Source organism: Eucyclogobius newberryi, unplaced genomic scaffold, assembly GCF_026437365.1.
Source record: "Eucyclogobius newberryi isolate DKJ021-1_F unplaced genomic scaffold, fEucNew1.0.hap1 SCAF_22, whole genome shotgun sequence".
Classification (NCBI taxonomy): Eukaryota; Metazoa; Chordata; class Actinopteri; order Gobiiformes; family Gobiidae; genus Eucyclogobius; species Eucyclogobius newberryi.
This window is the reverse complement of record NW_027315857.1, coordinates 4,087,635-4,113,456: the sequence shown is the minus strand read 5'-3', so window position 1 is coordinate 4,113,456 and position 25,822 is coordinate 4,087,635. Positions and strand designations below refer to the sequence as shown.

Sequence of the window (25,822 nt, the reverse complement as noted above, 5' to 3'; positions counted from 1 at the left end):
TAGGATGTCCGCCGGGATAACGTGACGATCTCCGGGTAAGACGACTGTCCTCCTTTGTGTAAACGCGGTACGGCGCCGGGCGGGGGGCGGGGCCGGAGCCGGGGGACTCAGAGCCAAGACACATCGCAACGACACGACGAAAACACTCAATCCAGCCGAATAAAGTCAAAACAAGTTAATTTAAAGCGATTCCAGTGCGTGTCCCGATCGTTCGTGAAGTTCCTCTTTCATATAAACGTGTATATAAACGTGTACCGACGACGCGCCGTACTTTAGCGCGGCCGGAGGGCGCGGGGGGGCTGGTGGGCTCGCTCGGAGCTAGCTCACGTCACAACAACACAACGAACGCAACGAAAAACGCTCAAATCCAGCCGAAAAAAGTCAAAAACAGTTGAATTAAAAAACTATTCCAGCGCGTGTCCCTATCGTACAGTAAAATAGAAAAAATATACCAATTATATTTACAAAATATAGGAGATAAAGCGCAATAAGTGTGAGAAAGAAGAGAGAGCGTTTACACCGGGCTGCCAGCTGTACCAGCGCCTTATGACGTATGATCAGTATCAGTGTCGCTGCAGTATTCCTGTTGTTTTTCTGCTTTTCTCAAACTGTTTTTGAAACTCACTGTCAAGATGTTGTGATGTCATCAGCATAACCTCTATCCTGGATTAACTCAAACATGCAGGACTAAGTCAAAATACAACTTTGATCAAAGTAATGATGAGGAAACACTGTTGTACTGAGGTAAAAAGCTCATTGATTGATTTTGATTAATAATATGTCCCCTCTCTGTGGTTTACCTGAGTATGACAGCGTTAGTGTGAGCAGTGTCCACCACCAGCACTGAGGGGTACTCGTCTGTGGGCGGCTGGAGCAGGGGCACGTCCACACTCCACCCTGCCTCCTTCACCTGACAGGGGCCTGCCTCCGCCCTGCTGCTGCTGCGTCTGTACAGGATGGCCCGCTTGGGGTTGTCCGACATGGGGTAGTCTATGGTGCAGATGCGGGAGAGCAGGTGTAGGTTCTCCAGCACATGTTCTGGGAGTTTAGTCTGCAAGAGCAACGCAGCTTTAAAATGGTGGCAAACTCGGGTATATTAGCATTAAAACAAGTCATTCAATCTGTGTCTTGTTTATGGTGCACTTTTCTGGAGGAGGGTCTGCAACCTGCTGTTCTCCCAGTTATTGCTTTGCCTGGAATGTTTAACTTATTTATCTTATATGTCAAATATGTGTGTCATTTTTAGCCTGCGTTCAGGGTAGTTCTGAGGTATTTAGGTTTTAACTTTTCACCACTTGTATAACAACAATAAGAGAGGAGATGAGGTGGCTTGAAAAAGTATTCATACCCCTGCAACTTTTTCACATTTTGTCACGTCACAACCGCAAAATGAAATAAAATGTATATGCTTCTATTGTGAAAGACACAACACAAAGTGGCACATAATTGTGACCTGGAAGGATTTCCACATAAAAACAAGACAAAAAGAATAGCTGAAAAATGCAGCCTGCAAAAGTATTCAGGCCCTGATTCAATACTTTGTGGAACCGCCTTTCTCTGCAGTTACAGCTGCAAGTATCTTAGGGTTTGTCTCTACAGCTCTGCTCATCCACACACTGACATATTTGTACATTGTTCTTTGCAAAACAGCTCAAGTTCAGTCACATTTGGGAACAGTAGTTTTCAGATCTTGCCACAGATTGGGGATTGTATTTAGGTCTGGCCTTTGACTGGGCCGTTCTAACACATGAATATATTTAGTTTTAAATCATTCCATCGTAGCTCTGGTTTTATGTTTAGGCTCGTTTCATGCTGAAGGTGAAGCTCCGCCTCTGTCTCAAATCTTTGTATACATCTTATTTGTAAAGGGACAACATGATAAAACATTCAGTAAATCAGAAAGTTTAATCATTTGCATTTTAAGGATTCACAGCGGTGATAATTGTTACTTTATGTGCTTTTTTTTTATAGATTGTTTCAACTGATTTAAGTTTTGTTGGTCAAAGTCCAACTTGTAATGCATTCATTTGGGTGGGATAAGATCAGATAGTTTAAATACATAAGTGCAGAGCTTGTGGGTTATTTCTTATATGATGAAACATGTAAATGCTATGTCTGATTTTGTTAATTGTTTTTTTTATATGTTGTTTAAATTTGGCGTTTTGCAGACGGCAACATCCTCCAAGATCGCCCTGTATTTGGCTCCATCCTTCGTCCCATTAACTCTGAGCATCTTCCCTGGCCCTGCTGAAGAGAAACAACTCCAGAGCAAGATGCTGACCGTGAGGAAGGTCATGTGACGTGGTAGTTTTCCACTACACAGAGCCTTTTGCTTTTTGGCTAAAAAGTTCCATTTTGGCCAAACTGGACTTCTTATGGCTGTTCTTCATCGGCTTCCTTCTTGCTGCTCTTCCATAAAGGCCAGAATTGAGTAGTGTGCGACTAATAGTCATGTGGACAGATTAGTTCCCAGGGGCTGCATGATCAGTGCTCTCCTTGTTTGGCCTGTACATTTTGGTGGCCAGCCATGTCTTGGTAGGTTTGAAGTTTTGCCATACGAACAGAGCTCCGTGAGATGTTCAAAGCTTGGGAAATGTTTTATAACCTAACCCTGTTTTAAACTTCTCCATTTCTTTCTCCCTGACCGGTCTGGTGTGGTCCTTGGACTTCATGACGCTGTTTGCGCCTCAAAACATCTGAGTCCGTTTAATTATTAGGTCAAACTTCAATCTTTCAGCAATCATCAGGCAACTTCTGACAGCAACTGTCCACACAGGGAAAAGAGGCTGAATGCTTTTGCACGCTAGATTTTTTGGGAGTATCTCGATAACAAAAAATTGTGTGCTGCTTTGTGTTGCTATTTCACCAAAAATGCCAATACAATTGATTTAAGTTTGTGGTCGGGACATGACAGAAAGTTCCAGGGGTATGCATACTTTATGAATACACTACATTTATTTAATACGTTGGCATAAAGACACCCTAAGGAAGGTATACATTGTGAATATACAGTATATACCGGTATATATATTTGGTAGTGTTTGGTAGTTGGTAATTTGCAGATAGAACCATATCATTCTGCAAATGAATATTCCTCTTGAATCATAAAGTTCTATCTACAAGGCATGTCAAAACAAGCACTTATGTTCCACTGGTCAACTTATTTGAATCAAACTACTATTTTAGAGCATAGTCTACACATTTAAAAGTAAAATATTAATTTTGAAAATACCTTTTTCTAAGGGGACAAACTTTTGGTATTTTGTATCTTATTTTTGTTTTGTTATGTTTTGAAAAATATCAAAAGTGCAATACATATTTAATATGACAAAATAAAGATGTTCTGTCAAAAATAGACTGGGACATAACCTGCAAGTTTCATGTGAAGTGGAGCAGAGACAGCTGCCACCGCCGTTAGACAGAGACGCAGCTTCTTCAGGGAGTTTCAAACTTTTATCACGCCTGATTTCCACTGTGTAACAAACACTGTTTGGAAGTGTTAATAGTTCAGTTTCAGGGGCTTGTTGGCTGTACAGTCCGATAGAGGCTTATGTGAGGCTGTGGCTTCTCTGACACTGACACTGAAGTGAATTTGAGTGTTAAAACTTTGACTCAAGCCCCCGATGTCTTTGCCCACAACCAAAATCAAGAAAATGTAAGATATTGACCTCAGATCTGAGGATTTGTTTATTATCTCCGCTGGCAGCATTGCTCCGTTTTCTCACGTTTATTAGCAGTTGAATTTAGTGTTTTAAATATTCATATTTAAAAAGTAAAAGATATGAAGAGCATATTAGATGTAGTTTGTCCGTAGTAAGTGTCTGGGGATGTGCAGATTGAATTTTGAGGCAAATTCATTACTGACTGAAATTCTTGGCTCCATGAAGCTTGTATGCAGATCTGTAATGAGTTACAAGAGGCACACACTTTATACGTGTCCTGGAAGAGCTTGGGCAGAGCGTGGGCCCACAGTCCGTTGGAGTACTTCAGCAGGAGTTCGTTCAGTTTAGCCAGCAGGTCTGGGCTGAGTGTGGCGGGGGAGGCAGGGGAGGCGGGGGAGGAGGGGGGACTGGGGGAGGGGCTCTGCTGCTGGGGGGAGGGGCTGTTGGAGCTGGAGACAGGGCTGCTCCTCTGCTCCTCAGCCGGGTACAGAAGCAGCTCCGATGGGCTGCTGCTACAGGTTTTCTCCACCTGAAACACACACATACGTAATTACTCACAGCTCAGATTGTCTCCAGGAGCACTGAGCGAAAAGAGGAGTTCAAAGGGGTTGGACAAGAGAGAACACACAACACTCCAAAAAGCAGAAATAAACACAATTCATTAATTGTTAATTGTAATTATCTTGATGTCTGTTTTTTGCGTTATCACTTTAAATGACCAAATTCAACACAACTGTGCACACGAATCTTATCTCTACTTTAAATCTAAAAAATATATAAGAAGTTGAATGATGCTCCAAAAGTGTGTCCTGCAATGTGACATGAAAAATCACATATTTAAAGACAATTAAACAAAAACCAGAAGGAGCGGCTAGGGGAAATGTCATTCTTAGGCAAGACACTTACAATACGTATCCCGATACGATACGCGTCCTGATTCATGGATATCCTTTAAAATTGGTGCTAAAAGTTTACTAAAATTATGTTTTGATTAGGTAGAATAAAAATGCATTAGAATGTCATGTTCATACTGCCCTCAATATCAGAATACAACTTTCCTGATGAAGTCACATTTTCAGCTGCTCAGATTCAGCCTTGATGCATCAGTCTGTAGGTTCAGAAGTGTAGAACTCAGACTTGAACTTTAACAGCCACTTCAAATCGATAACATCAGCAGCTTTTTACCATCTAAAAAACATTGCCAAAATATAGTGTCTAAACCAGATTTGGAGAGACTTATCCATGTGTTTGTCTCCAGTAGATTAGACTGTAACGGCCGCTCACTGGTCTCTCCAAACGAGTTGTAAAACAGCTGCAGTTCATCCAGAACGCTGCTGCTCGGGTCCTGACCAGAACCAGGAAGTACCATCACATTAGTCCTGTTCTCAGGTCTCTGCACTGCCCCCTGTGGCTCAGAGAAGACACTTTAAAGCAGCTCTGCTTGTGTACAAGTCTCTCCATGGCCTAGCACCAAAGTACATCTCGGACATGTCAGTGCCATATGAACCATCTCGGCCTCCTGCCGGTGCCAGAGTCAGGACTAAACATGGACCGGCCTCCTGCTGGTGCCAGAGTCAGGACTAAACATGGACCGGCCTCCTGCTGGTGCCAGTGTCAGGACTAAACATGGACCGGCCTCCTGCCGGTGCCAGAGTCAGGACTAAACATGGACCGGCCTCCTGCCGGTGCCAGAGTCAGGACTAAACATGGACCGGCCTCCTGCCGGTGCCAGAGTCAGGACTAAACATGGACCGGCCTCCTGCTGGTGCCAGAGTCAGGACTATACATGGACCGGCCTCCTGCTGGTGCCAGAGTCAGGACTAAACATGGACCGGCCTCCTGCTGGTGCCAGAGTCAGGACTAAACATGGACCGGCCTCCTGCTGGTGCCAGAGTCAGGACTAAACATGGACCGGCCTCCTGCTGGTACCAGAGTCAGGACTAAACATGGACCGGCCTCCTGCTGGTGCCAGAGTCAGGACTAAACATGGACCGACCTGCTGGTGCCAGAGTCAGAACCAAACATGGACCGGCCTCCTGCTGGTGCCAGAGTCAGGACTAAACATGGACCGGCCTCCTGCTGGTGCCAGAGTCAGGACTAAACATGGACCGGCCTCCTGCTGGTACTAGAGTCAGGACTAAACATGGACCGGCCTCCTGCTGGTACCAGAGTCAGGACTAAACATGGACCGGCCTCCTGCTGGTGCCAGAGTCAGGACTAAACATGAACCGGCCTCCTGCTGGTGCCAGAGTCAGGACTAAACATGGACCGGCCTCCTGCTGGTGCCAGAGTCAGGACTAAACATGGACCGGCCTCCTGCTGGTGCCAGAGTCAGGACTAAACATGGACCGGCCTCCTGCTGGTGCCAGAGTTAGGACTAAACATGGACCAGCCTCCTGCTGGTACCAGAGTCAGGACTAAACATGGACCGGCCTCCTGCTGGTGCCAGAGTCAGGACTAAACATGGACCGACCTGCTGGTGCCAGAGTCAGGACTAAACATGGACCGGCCTCCTGCTGGTGCCAGAGTCAGGACTAAACATGGACCGGCCTCCTGCTGGTGCCAGAGTCAGGACTAAACATGGACCGGCCTCCTGCTGGTTCCATAGTCAGGACTAAACATGGACCGGCCTCCTGCTGGTGCCCAGAGTCAGGACTAAACATGGACCGGCCTCCTGCTGGTGCCCAGAGTCAGGACTAAACATGGACCGGCCTCCTGCTGGTGCCAGAGTCAGGACTAAACATGGACCAGCCTCCTGCTGGTGCCCAGAGTCAGGACTAAACATGGACCGGCCTCCTGCTGGTGCCAGAGTCAGGACTAAACATGGACCGGCTGTGTTTATGACTGAAAGGATTTTTCTCTGCACTCTTCTCTTTTATGTCTTAAACTGTTTTGTGATTTCTGTCATGTCTTTGTGATTTGAATGCATTTTTCCTGTTGTGTGACGCACTTTGAATTGCCTTGTGTATGAAATGTGCTCTACAAATAAACTTTCCTAGAACTCAGCACTTTTTAATGACTTGTTAAAAAAGTATCATGATACGCATCTCTGTATTGATATATGTAGTCCCCAGAAGTCCACACAATATATCAATTAATTAATTATTATTAATTAATATATTGAGACCTAATAATTACACTTTAACAGCTGTATTTGTTTAAAAGAAAAATACAATTCTAATGATTGAAATATAAACTTTAGTTTGGGAAAATTACTTAATTATAATACAAGCACTAGAGACATTTTATTAATTTATTATATTGTTAAAAGGGCTAATTTGGAGCGAATGTGCTTATGTTAAATCATCTCAAATTAAAATAATTTTACTAGAAATGACTCATCGCAAAGTCAATTTTACTTCTCACTTAAAGCTTTTGTGATAAACTGACCAACGGCACCGGCTTTGAGAAAAAAATCATCATCTTCCCAGACCAGACCAAATCTAAGTCATATATTACATGAAGAGACATTAAAGATGGGCTGTGGAATACAGCTTTCATTTTTTCACAACGAAGTCTAGATGGTTAGTTTTAACCAATGACAAAAAAATGTCACGAGTTCATTCCGCCAAACCCGAGAACGCGCCATAGCAACCGCCTTGGTAACCGAATGCTTCAACCGCGGTCGCAAAATCAGTGACGTCACACCTGGAACTTGATGTAGCCTTCATTGTTCTCGTCGTCTCGTCGGACATGTGCTAAACAGAGCAGAATTTTACGTTTTACACGACGATTCTTGCAATAATACGGAGATGTAAAGCACTCCACTGCTCTCCAGAGGGAAGCGGGCTCTTTCAGGGGCCCAAAGGGAAGGCTAGTGCACGTCTTTGGACACGATTTGTCCGTACTAAAATAATGTTTTGGAATCCCAGCTCGGCGATGTGTGGCAAGTCTGGTCCAGTGCTATGTTACCGACATTTCACAAAAGACAGTTTCCAAAACCTCGTGAAATATCGACTTGGATATTTGAAAAAGTAAGTTGCAAGATATTTTCACATCACGGCAGTTGTGCTTTGGTAGCCGCCGTATGCGGCTGTCTGACTGACGCCGTGTGCATGATGGCGTGTTGTTGTTGTTCACGGCGAGAGTGCTCACTTTATGCATATTACTGGTTGTAATAATTATACCAGGAAGTTGAATGGACCGGTGTGAGTCACTCGCTCTTGCGTCTTCCGGGGAGAGGACGGTGTGAGCTCCTCCAGCGCAGCGGACTCACACCAGGCTCGTTCGCGTCCTCTCCCCGCCTCCCGCCGCGCTTTACCCGGGCTCACCGTGCCGCCTGGAATACTTACTATTCGTCCGTGACTTTAAGATTTACCTCGCGCCTCGCCCACGGTGTCTGTGGATTCTAGCGGCGGTGAAAGGCCACGGCGCCGGTCTGGACGCACATTCTGGCTCCGACCCGTGATGGAAACACTGATTCCGGTGTTCGCCGCGCTGTGGATATTCTGGTGCAACACCACGGCAAGTCATTCTCGTCTACTCATCATTCTCATCCGCTCTATTTTCATTGTCTGACGAGGCGTCAGGCTCAAATATATGAGGCAGCACCTGCAGGACCTGTTCTTCAACTGGATGCTGTTCGTCATTCATTGAAATCCTCTCACTTGACGAGGATTCACTCGTATTTTGCTCGCTATCCCTGTCCACTTCAGTGTAAATGTCCTCTGTGTTGGCCAGACAATGTCCCGGAGTGACGTCACATTTACAGGTTATGGGAAGGCAAAAAGACGGCAGCAGCAAAAGAGCGTAATTCTTTTAAATAATAGTTTATTTTTTTATCAACAGTATCTGAATATATTAAGACTTGGATACTAACGGCCGACGGTGACTTGAAAGCACAATTACAAATAACTCTGCAGCCCATCTTTAAAATCTCATAAAGGATTTGTTTTGTGCACCCATGTAATATAGTACTCCCCAAGTTACTTTTTCAACTCAGTGACACATTCGCCTCCTGATTCAATCCCAGAGCCAGGTTTGGTTCCCAGCCGCAGAGAAGAGAGAGTTTTTCCAGGGCAGTAACGAGGTAGTGTACAGAGTTACTTTTAAAAGTAATGCTAGCCAACACTGCCGATGATAAACCAGAAGTAGTTTCCCATTTACTCACCGTAAACCTTTTTTATACATTACAGCTGCCTAATGATTAAAAAGGACAATTCAATTCAAGTTGATCCTGTCTATGCATATTTTACACTTAAGAAGGATACCGTGCAGATGTGGGTCCACGTCTCCAGCTCTCTCAGGGCTGTGGTGGGCAGTTCCTCTTTGTAGAGCTCTCTGTAGATCTGAGGGAGCTTGGACACCCAGAATCCATTGCTGTACTTGATCAGGATTTCCCTGAGGCGGCTCTGGACCCGCGTGGGCCCTCTGTCTGCAGCGTGCACATGGGATGGGGAACAAAGCACATGCACAGGAAATCAGAAATCAGCATAACATAAAACAATGAAAAACTGTACTGAAATCAAATCAAATCAAATCAATTTATTTTTGTTGTTGTTGTTGTTTTGAAATATGAACTATGATGATGAATAAAAGGAGGTAATAAGGAAAACCGACAGACTTTGACTAAAGATTATTGTGTGCGTTTGATTCTGTGTTTTCTATCACGCGCTTTGTTGCAAAATGTTAAAAATAAATACAACAAGGGTGAGGAAGGTGTTTCAAGCATGACATCATTTTGTGTGTGAATCTTTAAATTGTAGATATTTTAATGTGCTGGAGTGTGACAGGAGAGGTCACAGGAGAGGTCAAATATCATAAATGACCTAATATGTCTATAGAGCGAATTAGTTAGTTATATAATAAGCATGTAACTCTCCCATTCTAGAGCATTGCATTTGTCTTGGGGAATACAGCTTTTCTTATACACAAGTTTACACAAGTAGGAATATGATTATAAATTATTTTGACCTGTAGTTTAAACCCTGAAGCCCAGAGCTTGTCCTGCAGCATACAAGACAGATAAGCTCCTTCTGTTGTTTGTGTTACTATCTTTTCAAAGGCCGTGGCTACAGAGCCGCGGTGCGGTCAAATAGCCCAGCAGTTTCAGGAGCCGCGGCACGGCCATATAGCCTCATGGCTAACCCTAACCCTAACCCTAACCATAACCCTGAACCTGACCCTAACCCTAACCCTAACCCTAACCCTGACACTAACCCTAACCCTAACCCTGACACTAACCCGGCGCGGTCCAACCCGGCGCGGTCTAACCCGGCGCGGTCAAATAGCCTAGCAGTTTCGGCCGCACACCGCGGCTCTGTAGACACTCTTTTAAAAAATGGGATTTTTCATGTCACACTACAGGACACACTTTGAACTACAGCATTAATCGTGGTGGTGTATTTTTAGTAAATACCAACTAATCTTTATTCCAACACTTTTTTGACAGTCTCTGTAGTACTTGTTAAGCACTAAGGAATGAAACACAATTCCATTCTATTTTGTGTAATTTATAGAACAATTTTGTTCTGTTTGATATGTTTGATACCAGAAAATGCACGTTTGTGCTAGTCTCCATGGAATTGCTTTGTCCGGAATTTTCCACAGAATGGCATTAAACCTATGCATTGTGCATTTATTAAACTACAGGTATTTTTTACTGCTCAAAAATACAGTGAAAAAAATTGTTACTTGGGCCTGTCTCACCAAAAATCCAACCTGTAACTTTTTTCTGTAGGTTTTCTGGTTTGAAGGCTTCAATTGACTTGAAGATACACATGCAAATGAACGGTTATGGCCAGGGGTGAATTCACGGCTCTGAGGTGACAACAACCAAATAGTGCAACACCTTCAACCATTGCACCACCAGCAAGCACAAAGACGGATATGTTTAATGCCATACTGTGAAACAAAACTCTTCACTTTAGAGAGCTTTGGCACGCTTATTTTAACGGTGGAGCACGTCTGCATGTTCAGGGCCTGGCTCTGGGTCCAGAGGCACCGCTCTGCAACTGACGTCACCCAAACATCACATGTAAAACCACGAGGCCGATCTCAGCGATTCACAAAAATACGTTTAGTGCGGTAATTCCACGTTAGTGTGTGTCTGTGATACATGGTAGTAAAGTAAAAAGAGAAACCCTCCGCTTTCTCCTGTAACCAATCACAGAGCAGCATTGTGGTTTGGGCGGATGGCAAAACAACTGAACCAAAACAAACATGGCGGTGTGTTTAGTACATTTTTTGATGAGAAAGATGATCTCCACTGGATTTAACTGGATTTTTCTGCTTCCTTTCCAAATAAAATGCATTGGCTTTGGTTAATGTTAGTTGCATTATGCACTGGTAAACTAGTCAAAAAAACAACAACTATTTTATAAATTGGGAATTGAAGGGCTATTCACTTTTGAAGACATTCCTTTCATCTAGTTTCTGTAAAATTAAAACCCTTCCAGTGCAACACCATCACTGGGTCAATATGGGCTCTCTCAAATATAGCATAAGTGAGCAAATCTGGGGCACAGTTCCTCACATGCTAAAGCAGCTGCTGGCAGGGGTGTGTTGTACTTACAGCCTGTCTGTGGAGTGTTCTTTGAAAGGTGAGCTTGCACCTCTTTGTGAAAGCGCGAGGGCAGAGTCATCCTCTTTTCTGACCTGTACATAAGAAACAAAGGAGCTTGAAATTATGCTCAGCAACAGAAAGTCAAAACCCGTATCTATATACAGATTCAGGATCTTCTGTAACTTTACTGTAGCTGCTGCTTTTTTGCTTCCATAATTGTCAATTTTTTTTTTAAAAGTTTGTACGATTATTCCTACATCTTGCAAACATGCTCTGTGAAGCTTATATTAGTTTAATTAGCAGCAGTGTCAGCTTTCTCTCAAAATGCAATTCTCTGAATGTGCAATTCTCTGAAAGTGCGCTGTCATGGTGGCGCCTTGAACAGATTCATCTCTCACCATCGTTGCAAAACTCGGCTTTAAAATCATCGTTTGACCCACCTAATCCCAAAGAGGAAGAACAAAAGATGAGTAAACGAGGAAGAAACAAGTTACACTACGGGACCAAAGCAAACATAGCTAACGAGCACAAGCTAACAAAGCTAACGAGGCTAAAATGGCTAAAATGGCTAACGTGGCTAGCAAACCTGAGGAAGAAATCAGCTGTTCTTCCCCGCCGGCCCAGATTGAGAGTCTCGCGACTTCTTTGCATCGGAAGGGGGAGAGAATATATCTATATATATATATATATATATAATCATATTATCATTATCGTTCATGATGTCCGAAACAAGACACGAAATGCAGCGTGATATGGTGTCTGTCTGACACAGCCCCGGCCGTATCTGCTGCAGTATCTGCTGCAGTAGCAACCGAGCTGAAGGCAGGAGGACTAACCGAAGCCTGCAGGGACAAAGTCCAGCAGCCTGTTTCAGATAATACGGACGATCTGCAGACAGTAAGGGCCGAGATGGAGGCGCTGCGAGCCAGGGTGACAACGCTGGAGTCGGAGAACACTAATATGAAAAATAAGATCCTAGATTTGGAGTCCAGAAGAGTAGGAGAGATGGAGATGGTTCTGTTCATTTGAAGAGACTGATGACATGATTTATTTGTTTTTAACATCAGACTTTATGCTCCATGTTGGCTGTCTGCTTTTGTACATAAACTCTCAGAGTTTATGTGGCACATCGATGAGTAGATGTATTTAGTCACTAAATACATCTACTCATCGATGTGCCAAATGTGGGGAATTGGAAAATACTTTTCAGCAGCCAGTGAGTTAATGAGGTCAAATATCCAGTTCTTTCCGAAATTAGTGCCTGGAGAGTTTTTGTGGGGGCCCTTCATTAGGATTGGACTTCCCTCCCTTTTACAATCTTTTTCTTGATCAGGTTTTCAGGTTCGATGCCTGTTTCCAGCATGAACAGTTTTGTTTTCTATTTTACCCTTTCAGCTGTTTTTGTGTTCCTATGGTTCTGTATGTTGTTGTATGTATGTCTGGTTTTTTTTACCAGAGAGATTAAAAACCTTCAGGAGTTATCAACGGTACGATCAATACAATCAACCCAATGGCATCATTGCTCTTCTCCCTGTACACAAACTGCTGCACCTCCAGCCACGACTCCGTAAAGCTAATCAAGTTGGAGGACGACACCACCCTCATCGCCATGACACCCCCCTCATCAGGCTCATCTCGGACAGGGATGAGTCCGTCTTCAGGAGGAGGTGGACCGGTTGGTGTCCTGGTGCTCAGAAGATGATCGTGGACTTCAGGAAAGTCACAGCATGCAAATGCTGTGACAGCCCCCCGTCACTATCACAGACTCCCCCATCTCCACTGTGGACTCCCTCTTTCTCTGCACCACAATCACCCAGGACGTCAAGTGGGAGCCCGCCATCATCTTCCTCATCAAGAATCTGCCCAGCAGAGGATGTACTTCCTGCGGCAGCTGAGGAAAGCCAATCTGACAACGGAGATGATGGTCCAGTTCTACACGGCCATCATTGAGTCCATCCTCACCTCCTCCATCACCGTGTGGTACGCTGGAGCCACAGCCAGGGACAAACAGAGACTACAGCGCATTGTGCGCTCTGCTGAGAAGGTGATCAGCTACAAACTTCCATCTCTGCAGAACCTGTACGTCTCCAGGGCTCTGGGACGTGCTGGTCGGATCACAGCCGACCCTTCTCACCCTGGACATGGACTATTTGAGCCACTCCCCTCAAACAGGAGGTTACGGTCCATCCAGGACCAGAACCTCCCGTCACAAGAACAGTTTCTTTCCCTCTGCCGTTGGACTCATGAACACTTCTTAAATACTGTCACTTTAACCATAATTTAATCACTCACTGCACTGTTCACTTTCTGCACTACATAGGTATATCTGTGCAACTGTGTAGGGGAATGAATATGTTAAATTCCTCAACTGCAAGATAACAGGAAAACCTCTCTGAACAATGGGGGTTTTTCTCTTTCCTCATGTGATAAGACATTCTCCCCTAACAAACATTTCTTACAGGAAGACTGCCGTCGATGAAAAATTATGTTTTATGTGATAATGTCATGAATGTTTGTTTGGATCTGCTCCCTACACCGCATGTTTTCTCGTGTTATGCATTTTCCACTGTTTAAGGTTTTATGTCTCGACGCTTCAAACCCGAATATACCCGTGAAAAGGTGAAAGAAAATATAAAATGTATCTACCTCAAGAAATAACGTGCACAAACTGCTCAAAGTGTTTAACGTGTAAATGTTAAAACAGGGTTTAATGTTTTTTGCCAAAATTACGTTACTCCAGTTTTATTTTCTCGGCCAGGAAAATGTAGAAACATTTAGTGAGATGTTCAGAACCGCTAAACCAGCCGTCATTTTATGTGTTTGTTATATTGCACTGGTTTGTTAAACAGGAAGTCGTCGCAGTAGCGCCCGCCCCTTTTGCTCCCAGCATGCCCCACGGCGCTAGATAACAAAACGACGCTCCGAGCTAGAAATGCTCTTTTGTCTTTTTTTTCCCTTTGTCTTTCTCTTTTGAAGCCGTCTCCACGGATGAGCTTTGACCCTTCCTTTGTCTCAACACGCGTCCGACAAGTGGGTGTACAACGCTAGGCCAGCCGCGTCGCCCTCTGAACTCTGAAAACACCTGGAAACACCTGGAACTAAGCTAAACGCGAAACGGACAGAGACTTTCTTTTTCTACCTCGTTTATTCTATTTTTGAAGTAATCTACGTCGTTAAGGTGGATCAGCGCTACTTTCTCATCTGAGTAAAGGCCGCGTGAGGAGCTAACACGCCGCTAACGCGTTCCACCGCTAAGAGAGGAACTCTGGACCAGTTTTAAGCCACGCCGCCGCCCGCGCCACGGACACCAAGCGCCGCCCGCATCACGGACATCGCGGCACGCGGCCACACCGCTCCACCCCGCTGCCTTCGTCACGGACTTCCCTGCGGACACGCACACGAGACGGACCAGATCCACGCCACTGCATCGCCACGGATACCGTCCGCGGACAAGGACCAGCCGGACCGAGTTCTACAAAATCGTAAGCCGAGCTCAGTGTGCGGTTCTTTTGTGGCGTGATTTGGGTAGAACTCAGCTGTTCCTCCTCCTCCTCCTCCTCCCTTAGCTTCTCATTTTCCCTCTTTTTGATATAGATTAGCATAGACACGTTTGATTATTCAAGGCAAAACCCTGGTTTAACATTACCTGCATGAATCTGTCGTTAAATCTGATATGAACATCACCTGTGATTTACCTGCATGATTTTCTGCTCCGGTGCCATTTTGATTGCCTTTTTGATAAATAAACTACACGAAAGAGTTATTGACTATTGTTTGTTTGATTAGACTATGTGCAAGTCCCTGAATCGTGAATCCACCCTTCAGACTTTTAACGAGCACGATTAAAGGTCCCATAACATGCAACATCGACTTTTCAGAGCTTTTAACCTTCTTACATTGCTATTTGTGCTTCATATATGTACCCAGAGTGTTTTTTTGATTGATTCCCGCAGTGTTTAGCTATATTACAGACTATCTCCTTTCCTCGAATCTCCAAACTGACGGGGGGTGTTCACAGGACCGCGTCATAATCCCCCCTCACCCTCCCCCTCCCCCCTCTCCACCCCCCTCCCGCCTTCTTTTTTTTATCTGATAGCTTATTGTTATGACTTATTCATTGTTCATTATTTTATTGTTTTATGTTGCATCGATCACCAAGAAAAGTTCCTATGTTTGAGAATTTTGTTCATTGACAATGGCAATAAACCTTTTCTGATTCTGATCTGACAAGTAGCATCCTTGTGAATGGCATACTGAACCCAATCAAAGAAACGAAAATGTTAACAAAAATTAAAAAGACGGATTAGACATTGTATATTTACAGGAGACGCATTTGAATGACACTGAACATAAAAAACGCAATTCTTTGATAAAAAATCCTATTTTTCATCATTCAAAGGGAAACATAGAAGGGGAGTGGCAATTTGATTTCAAACCGAATAGTTTTTGAACAGAGTTTTGAATGTAATGATAAATAGGGCAGATATGTACTGCTAAAGGGGAATATTAATGGAAAGGTTTTCACTCTTTTGAATGTGGAATTGGAATCTTCGCATTCAGCCCACATTGGATGTGTCGAACTCTAGAGGCACTGGAGGAGCAGTGGATAAGAAGTGTCCCTTCAGTCATGATCATGAGCACTGTCTGCATCTTGTCCTAACGTATGGAATTGAGATTAGTGACCACTGTCCCCTCTAATATATCCCATTGTTCCTCTAAGACACTCTGATAAGGCAGACACCTGTGCCGGAGAAACTGCAGACCTCAAGGACATCTGCGTGTGAAACAACGCGCAGTGGAGAAACGCTGAGGAGGGGAGCCACGAGGCATGACCTCATTTTTAAATGCTATATCAAAATGTTATAAATTGTTATATTTTGGGACATGGAACTCCCGAGTATTGTCGCCGACACATTCATTAGGGACAGGAGGTAAGCGATCTGACTATCTGTATTAGAATTGTACTGACAGGGTTTAAACATTTGACTGTATCTAACTATTCTGATTCTTGCCCTTTCTTTCGTAAACGAGCACGCCAACAGGAGTTATCATAACCAAGAGCTTGTTATTTGACTGAAACATTCATAAAAGTTTATAAACTGAACTCTCAAGGCGATTAATATCTAAATTATACAAATATATTAACAATCAGGGCAGCAAGTTATGGGTAAATGGGAAAGAGAAGGTCACGGATGATGAAGAGTGGGAAAGTGACAACAGTCAGTGAAAACAATGCCTCACAGACAATTTATGACAACACCATCCCAATGTATTTCAGAGCTATGTATTTGGGCCTCTGGACTGACATGGACACAACCAGCAGCTATATCTGGTGCATCCTCCTAGCAGCCGCAAAAAAGACCATCACAATAAAAGGATGACACAAAATGCTTCGATTATCAAGGACTGGACCAACATTATACTGGACAATCGTAGCATGGACAAAAAATACATTCAGACGGTCTTGCCTTGATTTTTTCTTCTTTTTTTAAGTGTATTATTTGCTGACTGTCTACCGTTTTTTTTACACTGTCTTTGTTTTCTTTTTTTATCGTGAAAAGAAAAGAAAGTACACTGTGAGCTCAATCTTCAGGTTAAAATATATATTGCAACATATTTCCACAAACTGTTGATCCCTGTTCCATTCTCCTTGTGTACAGTGTATGGTTGAGTCTGTCCATACTCAGAGATGTGCTGATTCACAGAGTGTGGCTTTACACGGCTAATCCTCACATAACAGAGGGGGATTAGCAGGACTCGAGCTCCTGCGCTCACACCAGGGCCCCACACACAGCCTTTGTTCGGCCCACAGCCCGCTGACCCAGTGGATACAAGAGCAGGGCATCACTTTTCAAACTGTTCATTAAATGATGTATCTCTTCCATCATTCTACTGTTTACGCAACCATCCAGCGCAACAGAAGATTGTCATTCTCTTCCCCCTCTCCGACTCCTCCCCTTCGCCACCACATCCAGTGTTCACTGTCCAAGCCTTTGTTTTCCAAAATAAATGAGTTGCATTCCATAATTTCGGTGTAATCCCTCATTCGTCCAGGCGTGTTCCATAGTAGAAAAAGCTTCAGTTGTAGTCATCTGGACTCAGTTAGAAAAAATAGACGTTTCGACTCTCATCCAAGAGTCATTGTCAATAAAAGAATTTAGATCGAGAACTCCGATATTAATACTGTTCTGTGGTAAGACCCGCCCATTGGGCGGAGCCTTCCTGAAGTAGCAAGAGTTGTTTGTTTCAATAGAAACTCCCCCCTTGTATCTACCGAGCTAGCCTATTCAGAATTTTAATGGGCTATTAGAATCCTCTTTGTCTTTGTGAGACCCTGGCTCAACCACCCTGAGTACCTGATTAGCATCTAAATGTCCTGGTCCTGGTCCTCTACCTTTCCAGGGGTTCAGTGTACCATTATAGATACCAGGAAGATTGAATCTTAGCCCTCCATTTCTGTTTAAAGAAGGTCTTTCTTTTTTAACAAAAATAGCTTCCTTGACACCTCTTTCAAACCATCTTTTCTCCCTGCTTAAAACCTTCACCTCACCGTCTTCAAACGAGTGATTAGAGGCTTCAAGATGGAGATGCACGGCACTCTGAGGTCCTGAACTTGTATTTCTTCTGTGCTGATAGAGCCTCTTGTGTAGAGGCTGTTTCGTCTCACCTATGTAACGTTCTTTACAGCTTTCTTCACTGCATTGGATCGAGTAAACTACATTGCTCTGTTTTTGAGTCGGCAACTTGTCCTTAGGATGAACCAGTTTTTGTCTTAAAGTGTTTCCTGGTTTAAAATAAACAGGGACTTCGTGTTGTCTAAAAATTCTCTGCAGTTTTTCCGACAGGCCAGACACATAAGGGATAGAAACAACCTTCCTTCTCTGTTCAGTTTCCCTTTTTTCCTGCTTCTTGGTTCTCTTCACTCTGTTGAGGGCCCAAGCGGGGTAACCACAGGCTGAGGACGAAACAGCCTCTACACAAGAGGCTCTATCAGCACAGAAGAAATACAAGTTCAGGACCTCAGAGTGCCGTGCATCTCCATCTTGAAGCCTCTAATCACTCGTTTGAAGACGGTGAGGTGAAGGTTTTAAGCAGGGAGAAAATATGGTTTGAAAGAGGAGTCAAGGAAGCTATTTTTGTTAAAAAAGAAAGACCTTCTTTAAACTGAAATGGAGGGCTAAGATTCAATCTCCCTGGTATCTATAATGGTATACTGAACCCCTGGAAAGGTAGAGGACCAGGACAAGGACATTTAGATGCTAATCAGGTACTCAGGGTGGTTGAGCCAGGGTCTCACAAAGACAAAGAGGATTCTAACAGCCCATTAAAATTCTGAATAGGCTAGCTCGGTAGATACAAGGGGGGAGTTTCTGTTGAAACAAACAACTCTTGCTACTTCAGGAAGGCTCCGCCCGATGGGCGGGTCTTACCACAGAACAGTATTAATATCAGAGTTCTCGATCTAAATTCTGTTATTGACAATGACTCTTGGATGAGAGTCGAAACGTCTATTTTTTCTAACTGAGTCCAGATGACTACAACTGAAGCTTTTTCTACTATTCCATAATTTCATGATGTCATGATCTCAGATGGTAAGGGCCTGTGTAACTCACTATTTATTTCCCACTATTTTTTAGAGGAATTATCCAAAATAGAAATCCACAAAGATTTAACCTTCTCATGATTAGTTTGGGATTGTCTACACAAACTTGTCATATTAATCTTATGGCTCAAAGTCCTTTAACTGAAAACAATCCCACATTTGGAGTTGAATAATTGCTGTCCTATGCACTGATAGAGCGTGGAAAGGGATCTCAAACGTAAATGATGGAGGCCCCGGTGCTTTCAGATTACTCCTTGGATGAGCTACACAAAAGGTCGATATTTAGAAAAGCTGCGATCAATCAACTCAGATCCATATTTGATGCCTAAATCACGGACTCTTCCAGATATCTCGTACCCGGACATTTACGATCCAAGCCCACTGGTCCCATGGTTCACAAGTCCAAATTTTGAACAAAGGGTCTACGGGCCTTCATAAAACTGATGTTAATTCTACAGCGTGCGCAGAACACGATAGACTCCGCCGCGCTCGAGCGTCCTCTCCCTCCGCCGTGCGAGTGAGTGACAATTTCAATTCAACTACAAATAGTTAACAGATATTTCTCTGTTACCGATAGAACTTCTCTCCATTTATCTTCCTGGTTGCTGCACCCGACTGCCACACATACCTTAACCATTTTGATTATAGTAAAGCGTGCGATATCCTTAATGAGGTTTTGGGCCTCTTCGAATCGTGTTTCGTTGTAAATCGAAGCAGACAGACGGCAGTATTGAATTGGCTTGTAGTGGTAAACACAATCAGCTGACGGACAATATGGCGAAACAAGACGTCACGTGAATGATATATATATATATATATATATATATATATATATATATATGTATATATATATATGTATATATATATGTATGTATGTATGTATGTATGTGTGTGTGTTCTTTATATGTGTTCTTTATATGTTCTAAACAGTCCGACCATGCCACTCACTTGTCCCCAGGCGGTGCATGCGCTCTCTTGTGGGCTGTGCTGTGCTGCGCTATCCTGCCGTCTGGAGGTCCATCTCTCGGGTCTCCGGTCCGGGCACCTCTGAAGTCTCCGTGGCCTGTTCTGCCTCCTCTTCCTCCTCCTCTCCCTCCTCCTCCTCCTCCTCCTCCTCTGCCGCGATGACTGGGCTGTCGAAGGGACGTCTGAGGTTTGGCTGCACACACACACAAACAAACAAACACACAGCCTGACTCAGCTTGTTTCTGCTACACTCAATTCAGTATTAAAAAACAATTCTATCAATATTGCGCTAAAACTGGTTATATTTTTATTTTTTTCCTTGACAGATATCCAATGTTTTCCCTATAAATCAGTACCAATACCCCAGAAAATCTGCAGACTTATATGTCTAATGTTGAAGTCTATAGCGCCCCAAGTAATGTAAATGTGCAAACTCGGAGCTGCCCTCTTAGGACCACACTTTTGCTTTTTGGCTAGTGTTTCTCAGGTGGCTCTCCTGTCTAATTGAATGATGACTGTAGAAATAATTAAAACACTATAACAAGCATTTTTTTTGTTTTTACACATGCACATCTCTGTGTCTGGAGATCTGGTAGTCGAGGCCCCTGCCGCCGACTGCCGCCCAGATCTCTTTGCACCGGCCCCTTATGGATCCTCCTGCGGGTGGTGGGCCCACGGGAAGGCGGCCCCACGTCGCTCTTTCGGGCTGTGCCCGGCCGGGCCCCGTGGGGAAAGACCCGGCCACCAGGCGCTCGCCATCGAGTACCCATCCCAGGCCTGGCTCCAGGATGGGGCCCCGGTGACGCCGATCTGGGCGACGTAAATGGCCTTGTTCATGAACTCATCATAATGGGCTTCTGAACCGATCTTTGTCTGACCCATCACCTAGGACCTGTTTGCCTTGGGAGACCCTACCAGGGGCTTGAAGCCCCCGACAACATAGCTCCTGGGATCATACGGGCGCTCAAACCCCTCCACCACGTTAAGGTGTCGATTCTATGGTCATGAGCTTTGGGTAATGACCGAAAGGACAAGATCGCGGATACAAGCGGTCGAAATGAGTTTCCTCCGCCGGGTGGCTGGGCGCTCCCTTAGAGATAAGGTGAGGAGTTCGGCCACACGGGGGGAGCTCGGAGTAGAGCCGCTTCTCCTCCACGTCGAGAAGAGCCAGCTGAGGTGGCTCGGGCATCTGTTCCGGATGCCTCCTGGGCGCCTCCCTGGGGAGGTGTTCCGGGCATTTTACATTAATAATCAAATATCAATAATTTAGAAGTGGTTATGCAACTAAATGGACAACACTTGACAGTGTTCAACTACTGTTATCTTTTCTTTTCTAATAAAAGCTATTAGGGATACCGGGGTAATTATTCATATTATGAGACTGCAAGTGGATACTACCTTGTCTCTTCCATCGTGGTCAGATTGTACATGGGGCAGTTTGAGAAGGATACGGTTAAGGCACACTTTATTGTCCCAGTAGGGAAACATGTTTTAACCATCCTTCAATGACAGCGCCCGGGGACCCATCTCTGGATCTTTGTGCTAGGCTTGGTCAGGACTACGTTCACTTTTACCTGATTCATGTTTTGAGTTGATGGGGGAACCCGGAGAGTCCGGAGGAAACCTACCCAAACGCGGGGAGGAACATGTAAACTCCACACAGAAAGGCCCGGCCAGGCCCTCCTCTTTGATATCACTATGAGAATGACAAATTTGTGACATTCAAGAAACAACAGCAGGAAACCTTTTCAGAGCATATCAATGCAGTGCACCCGGACGTTGAGTTTACAAGTGAAGATGCTAAGGAGAACTGCTTTGCCTTTCTTGATTGTTCCACTATCAGAGAATAGGATGGGGAACTACAAATAGAATTATAAAGGAAACCTACACACATGGATCGGTACCTACTCTTTGACTCTAACCATCCACTTCAGCACAAGCTGGGAGTGATCAGGACAACACAGAACTCAAGAAGTGCCCACCAACTCAGAGGGTCAGAGGATTAGGGGAAGGAGGAAAAACACATCAGGAATGCTTTCTCAGCCTGTGGTTACCACGCTTTGGCTCTTAACAAAGGTAAAACAGCTAAAAAACAGGACGAAATGGACAAAAGGGAGACAGAACCAAGAAAGAATGGTGTCTCTATCCCTTACGTGTCTGGACTGTCTGAAAATCTTCCATTCCTGTTTATTTTTAACTTTAAGACAGAAACTGGTTCATCCTAAGAACAAAAAAAGAGCGATATAGTGTATTCTATCCAATAAAGTGAAGAGGGTTGTGAAGAGCATTACATAGGTGAGGCTAAATAGCCACTTCACAAACAACTTTATCAGCACAGAATTTGCTTTATCAGCAAATTCAGGATTACAGAGCTAAATGCATTTTCATCTGTAAAGCCACAAACCACTCCTTTGAAGACAGCGAGGTGAAGGTTCTAAGCAAAAGAGATGGTTTGAAAGAGGAGTTAAGGAGGCTATTTCTGTTTAAAAAAAAGAATCCCTCTTTAAACAGAAATGGAGTTTTAAGGTTCAGATTAGTTTAGTTTTAGTTTAGTTGACCACATTGGAAAGACATGCGCAAAAAAGCTCAAAGTGCACAATACAACACAAAACAACCACATAAACAATGGACATAAGGTATAAAAAACTAAAGTACCATGAAAATGTTGACATTATGAAAGTAAGCACAAGTATGATTTTTAAAGATCCTTATAGTTAAAGTGCATTGCTCAAGCTAGTGATGATTTGTGGGAAGAAGCTTTTAGCATGACGAGTATGGAAGTTTTACATTTTTACCAGTAGTATACAACAGCATTTTGACCCCATGAAACGGGATCAGTTCGGGCTGGTCAGATGCTAATCAGGTGCTCATCAGTGATGACGAAGCTGCAGACCTGTAACAGTAGGATTTCTATGGCCCATTACAACTGAATATTTTTCTACAATTGAATACTCCTGGACAAATGAGGGATTAAACCGATGTATTCATAATAATCTTCACTCCTTCCCCGCGCGCCATTGAACATTCATACATTTTCACAAATCCACATGACAATGTAATGTCATTTCAAGAAGGAAAAAGTAAAAGTTGTAATTGTTTGTTGTTAATATATTATTGTAACCAACAAATAGTTGCTACAAAAGGTAAAAAAAACTATTTTTTCTTGGGGGACATCTGAAGGTGATATTCAGTTATAAAAACATTCAAACAGAACATGTTTGTACAGATCTAACGTACAAGGTTAGCAGCTTTTACGCAGAATAAGATACAATAAGAGAACATTCATTTGTCCCACAATGGGGAAATTCCAGTGTTGTGCACAAAGTTGCGCACAGTATAAGAACAGAAAGAGAATACCATATAAATCCTGTAGCATTTAAAGGATTTAAGTGTATGATATTATATTCAATAAGTGGCTATGGTGCTGAAGTGGTAAAGGCATGTATGCCACACGTATGCCAGGTTCCAAGTGCAGCCGGCCACAGTGTGGTGAGTTTGAATCCCAACTCCGATTATTTACTGCATGTCCTCCCTTCTCCCTCATCCTCCATTTCACACTCTCCTCTCCTGTCTAATAAAGCCTACGAACAATCAGCAAGTGGCTATGGCTATGATTATGACAATGAAGTGCAGCATATGGACAGAATAAGTGCTTCAGTGAGGATTGCACCAGAGTTAATTATATTACAGTATTGCACGTGAAGAGTGGATGATATTAACATGCAAAGAAAAGTAATGGCCAACAGTGGACACCGGGCTTCAAGCGGTCTCTCTTTTTTATCTAAGTTTGCATTATTATCTGAGTGTCTGGTCTGAATAAACATAAACTGAAAGGAAAAGGGTGACTTTCTTTAAAGGAGTTATGGACGATTTTTCGGCGATTTGAGAACTCAGGTGGAAGTGCGCATGCCAGTGCGGAACACACACGTAAGTTTGTTTATTAGCACGACGGATCGCATCACATCTCTCATCTCCCGTAGAGTTCCGTCTCTTCAGAGACAGCTCGAACAGTCTTTCTCCGTCCTAATTTTGTCCCGTACACTTAGGGAACTATATTATAATAGATCCATGCGCTTAGACACGCGGAAACGTGCTGCTCTCCTGGGGACGAGCCGACGAGGCTGCAGGTGAGCGGAAGGTGAGTTCTATGATTGATGCGTGGCAGGACTAATCGGCAGTCCACGCCACGAGGAAATGAGACTCAGATTTGGGCCAAAAAAATCGTCCATTCAACCATTAATTGAATACGACCGTTCAGACGATACAGTTGCACAGGGTGAAATGTTTTTTTGTACTCTACATAGTTGAATGCATAGTAGTAACATCTTCACATCTATATCTGTAAATCTACTAAATTACAGCACTTCAGAAATTGAAGCCTTTGTAATATGCTAATTGCGTCCAATACAATTTTTATTTGAATTAGGAAAGAGAACCACAACCAGAAAGAAGAGGGAGGTCACCTGAGTGCAATCACCTCAGTGCATCCTCAGAATGTAGCTCCAGGTCTGGAGAGTTACCTTAGCACAAAGTGCTATGTTTCCATGATTGACACCACATCTGTACTCACCATAACTGCCACAGCCCTCCTCCAACCATGTTATTTAAACACAAATGTTACCTCTGAACCTTTAAATGTTTGTAAATGGATGCTGTGTCATGCATATGGAACAAAAATAGTCACATACGTGTCTGAGCCTCAGAGCAGCAGGTGCGTCAGGTCGACAGCAGTGTGCATGTACAGTCTAGGAGCTTGCACGTGTGCATGTCTCTAGACTGCAGCGGAGGAGAGGGAGCTGCTCGGAGCTGAAGCTAGCACATATTAGCTTTCTCACTCTACACTGCCCCGCCTCCTCACAAGAGCAGGAAGAGAGGAGGAAGAGTAGAGAAGGAAGTAGGAGTACCATCACTTCAAAATAATATTACTCAGATATTGTAAAAGCAGCTCTTAGGGTCAAAATGAGAGCGCTGTGTGATATAGACCCATTCATTTTTGAAGAAACAGCTAAACAAAAAACACACAGACAAATGGTTGCTTTTAATATCTGTTGCATTTGGGACTAGTTCACACAGGAATCTAAGACTCGCGGGGTTTCGAGAAGGCGAGGTAGTACTTACTCCAGAAGATAATTCTGGAGTTTGTATCCAATACTGGGGTTGCGGTTCCTTCCATCACTATAGAAAGAGCACGTTGCCTGGGCCAACAAAGACAAGAAACTGACAAGCCAAGTTTAGCCACATCTGTGAGGAATTCAAGAGGAGACAACTGAGGCATGAGGCCATGTGAATTTTAATAATTGTCTTTCTTTTAGCTTATTTAAATTATTGAATTGACTGTCACAGTGACGATACGGTCACCAACGGAAGATGGTATTTACATACACGACTTATACTTTTGAGACACTAGTTAGCACTGTGGCTGGGAGACAAGCTTTTGGCATGGACCTTATTGTTTTTCATTTTATCTCTTCTTCTGTTTCTGTAGTTTATGTGTTTATGTGTTAACATTAGAAAATGAATAGGAGTAAAATCTATACAATCAACCCAATGGCATTGGAAAAGTTACAGGTAGCATCCTTTAACATTCATGGCATATTGATCCCAATCAAACGATCAAAAATATTAACAAAAATGAGAAGAGAAAAGATATAAGACAAGATATGAGACATTATATATTTACAAGAAACACCTTTAAGGAATGTAGAACATAAAAAAAACAAGTTTTGCTATTCAAAAAGGCATTGGAGGGGAGTTGCACTGTTGATCGCAAATCAAATTGCTTTTGCACAATGTTTTGAATGTACAGACAAAGATGGCAGATATATACTGGTTTAAAAGAACTATTAGTTAAAAGGGTTTTACTTGAATGTTTATGGGCAGGGAGTGATATCCACTGATATTATGGCCCTTATTGCAAACCACTCTGAGGGAACCCTAATCTGTGGCGGCGATTGGAGGCTTTGCATTCAACCAACATGAATTCCGTAAATGAATGAGGAATATAGGACTGATTGACATCTAGAGGGAGATGAACCCTAGTGCTTGGAATTATACCCATTTTTCTAACCCACATACAATCTACTCCAT

The 25,822-nt window shown here is 43.5% G+C and overlaps 1 protein-coding gene across 1 annotated transcript in view; it reads right to left on the bottom strand.

Annotated features, from left to right (window-relative positions):
• The window catches only part of tdrd7b (tudor domain containing 7 b), a 93,045-nt gene that overhangs the window by 50,733 nt on the left and 16,490 nt on the right, over positions 1 to 25,822 (bottom strand). The window contains exons 4-8 of the mRNA XM_072458603.1: positions 19,718 to 19,928; positions 11,176 to 11,258; positions 8,873 to 9,036; positions 3,928 to 4,191; positions 801 to 1,051 (exon numbers count right to left, since the gene is read on the bottom strand). Coding sequence (XP_072314704.1) covers positions 801 to 1,051; positions 3,928 to 4,191; positions 8,873 to 9,036; positions 11,176 to 11,258; positions 19,718 to 19,928 — 973 coding nt within the window. The remainder of the gene's footprint in view (positions 1 to 800; positions 1,052 to 3,927; positions 4,192 to 8,872; positions 9,037 to 11,175; positions 11,259 to 19,717; positions 19,929 to 25,822) is intronic.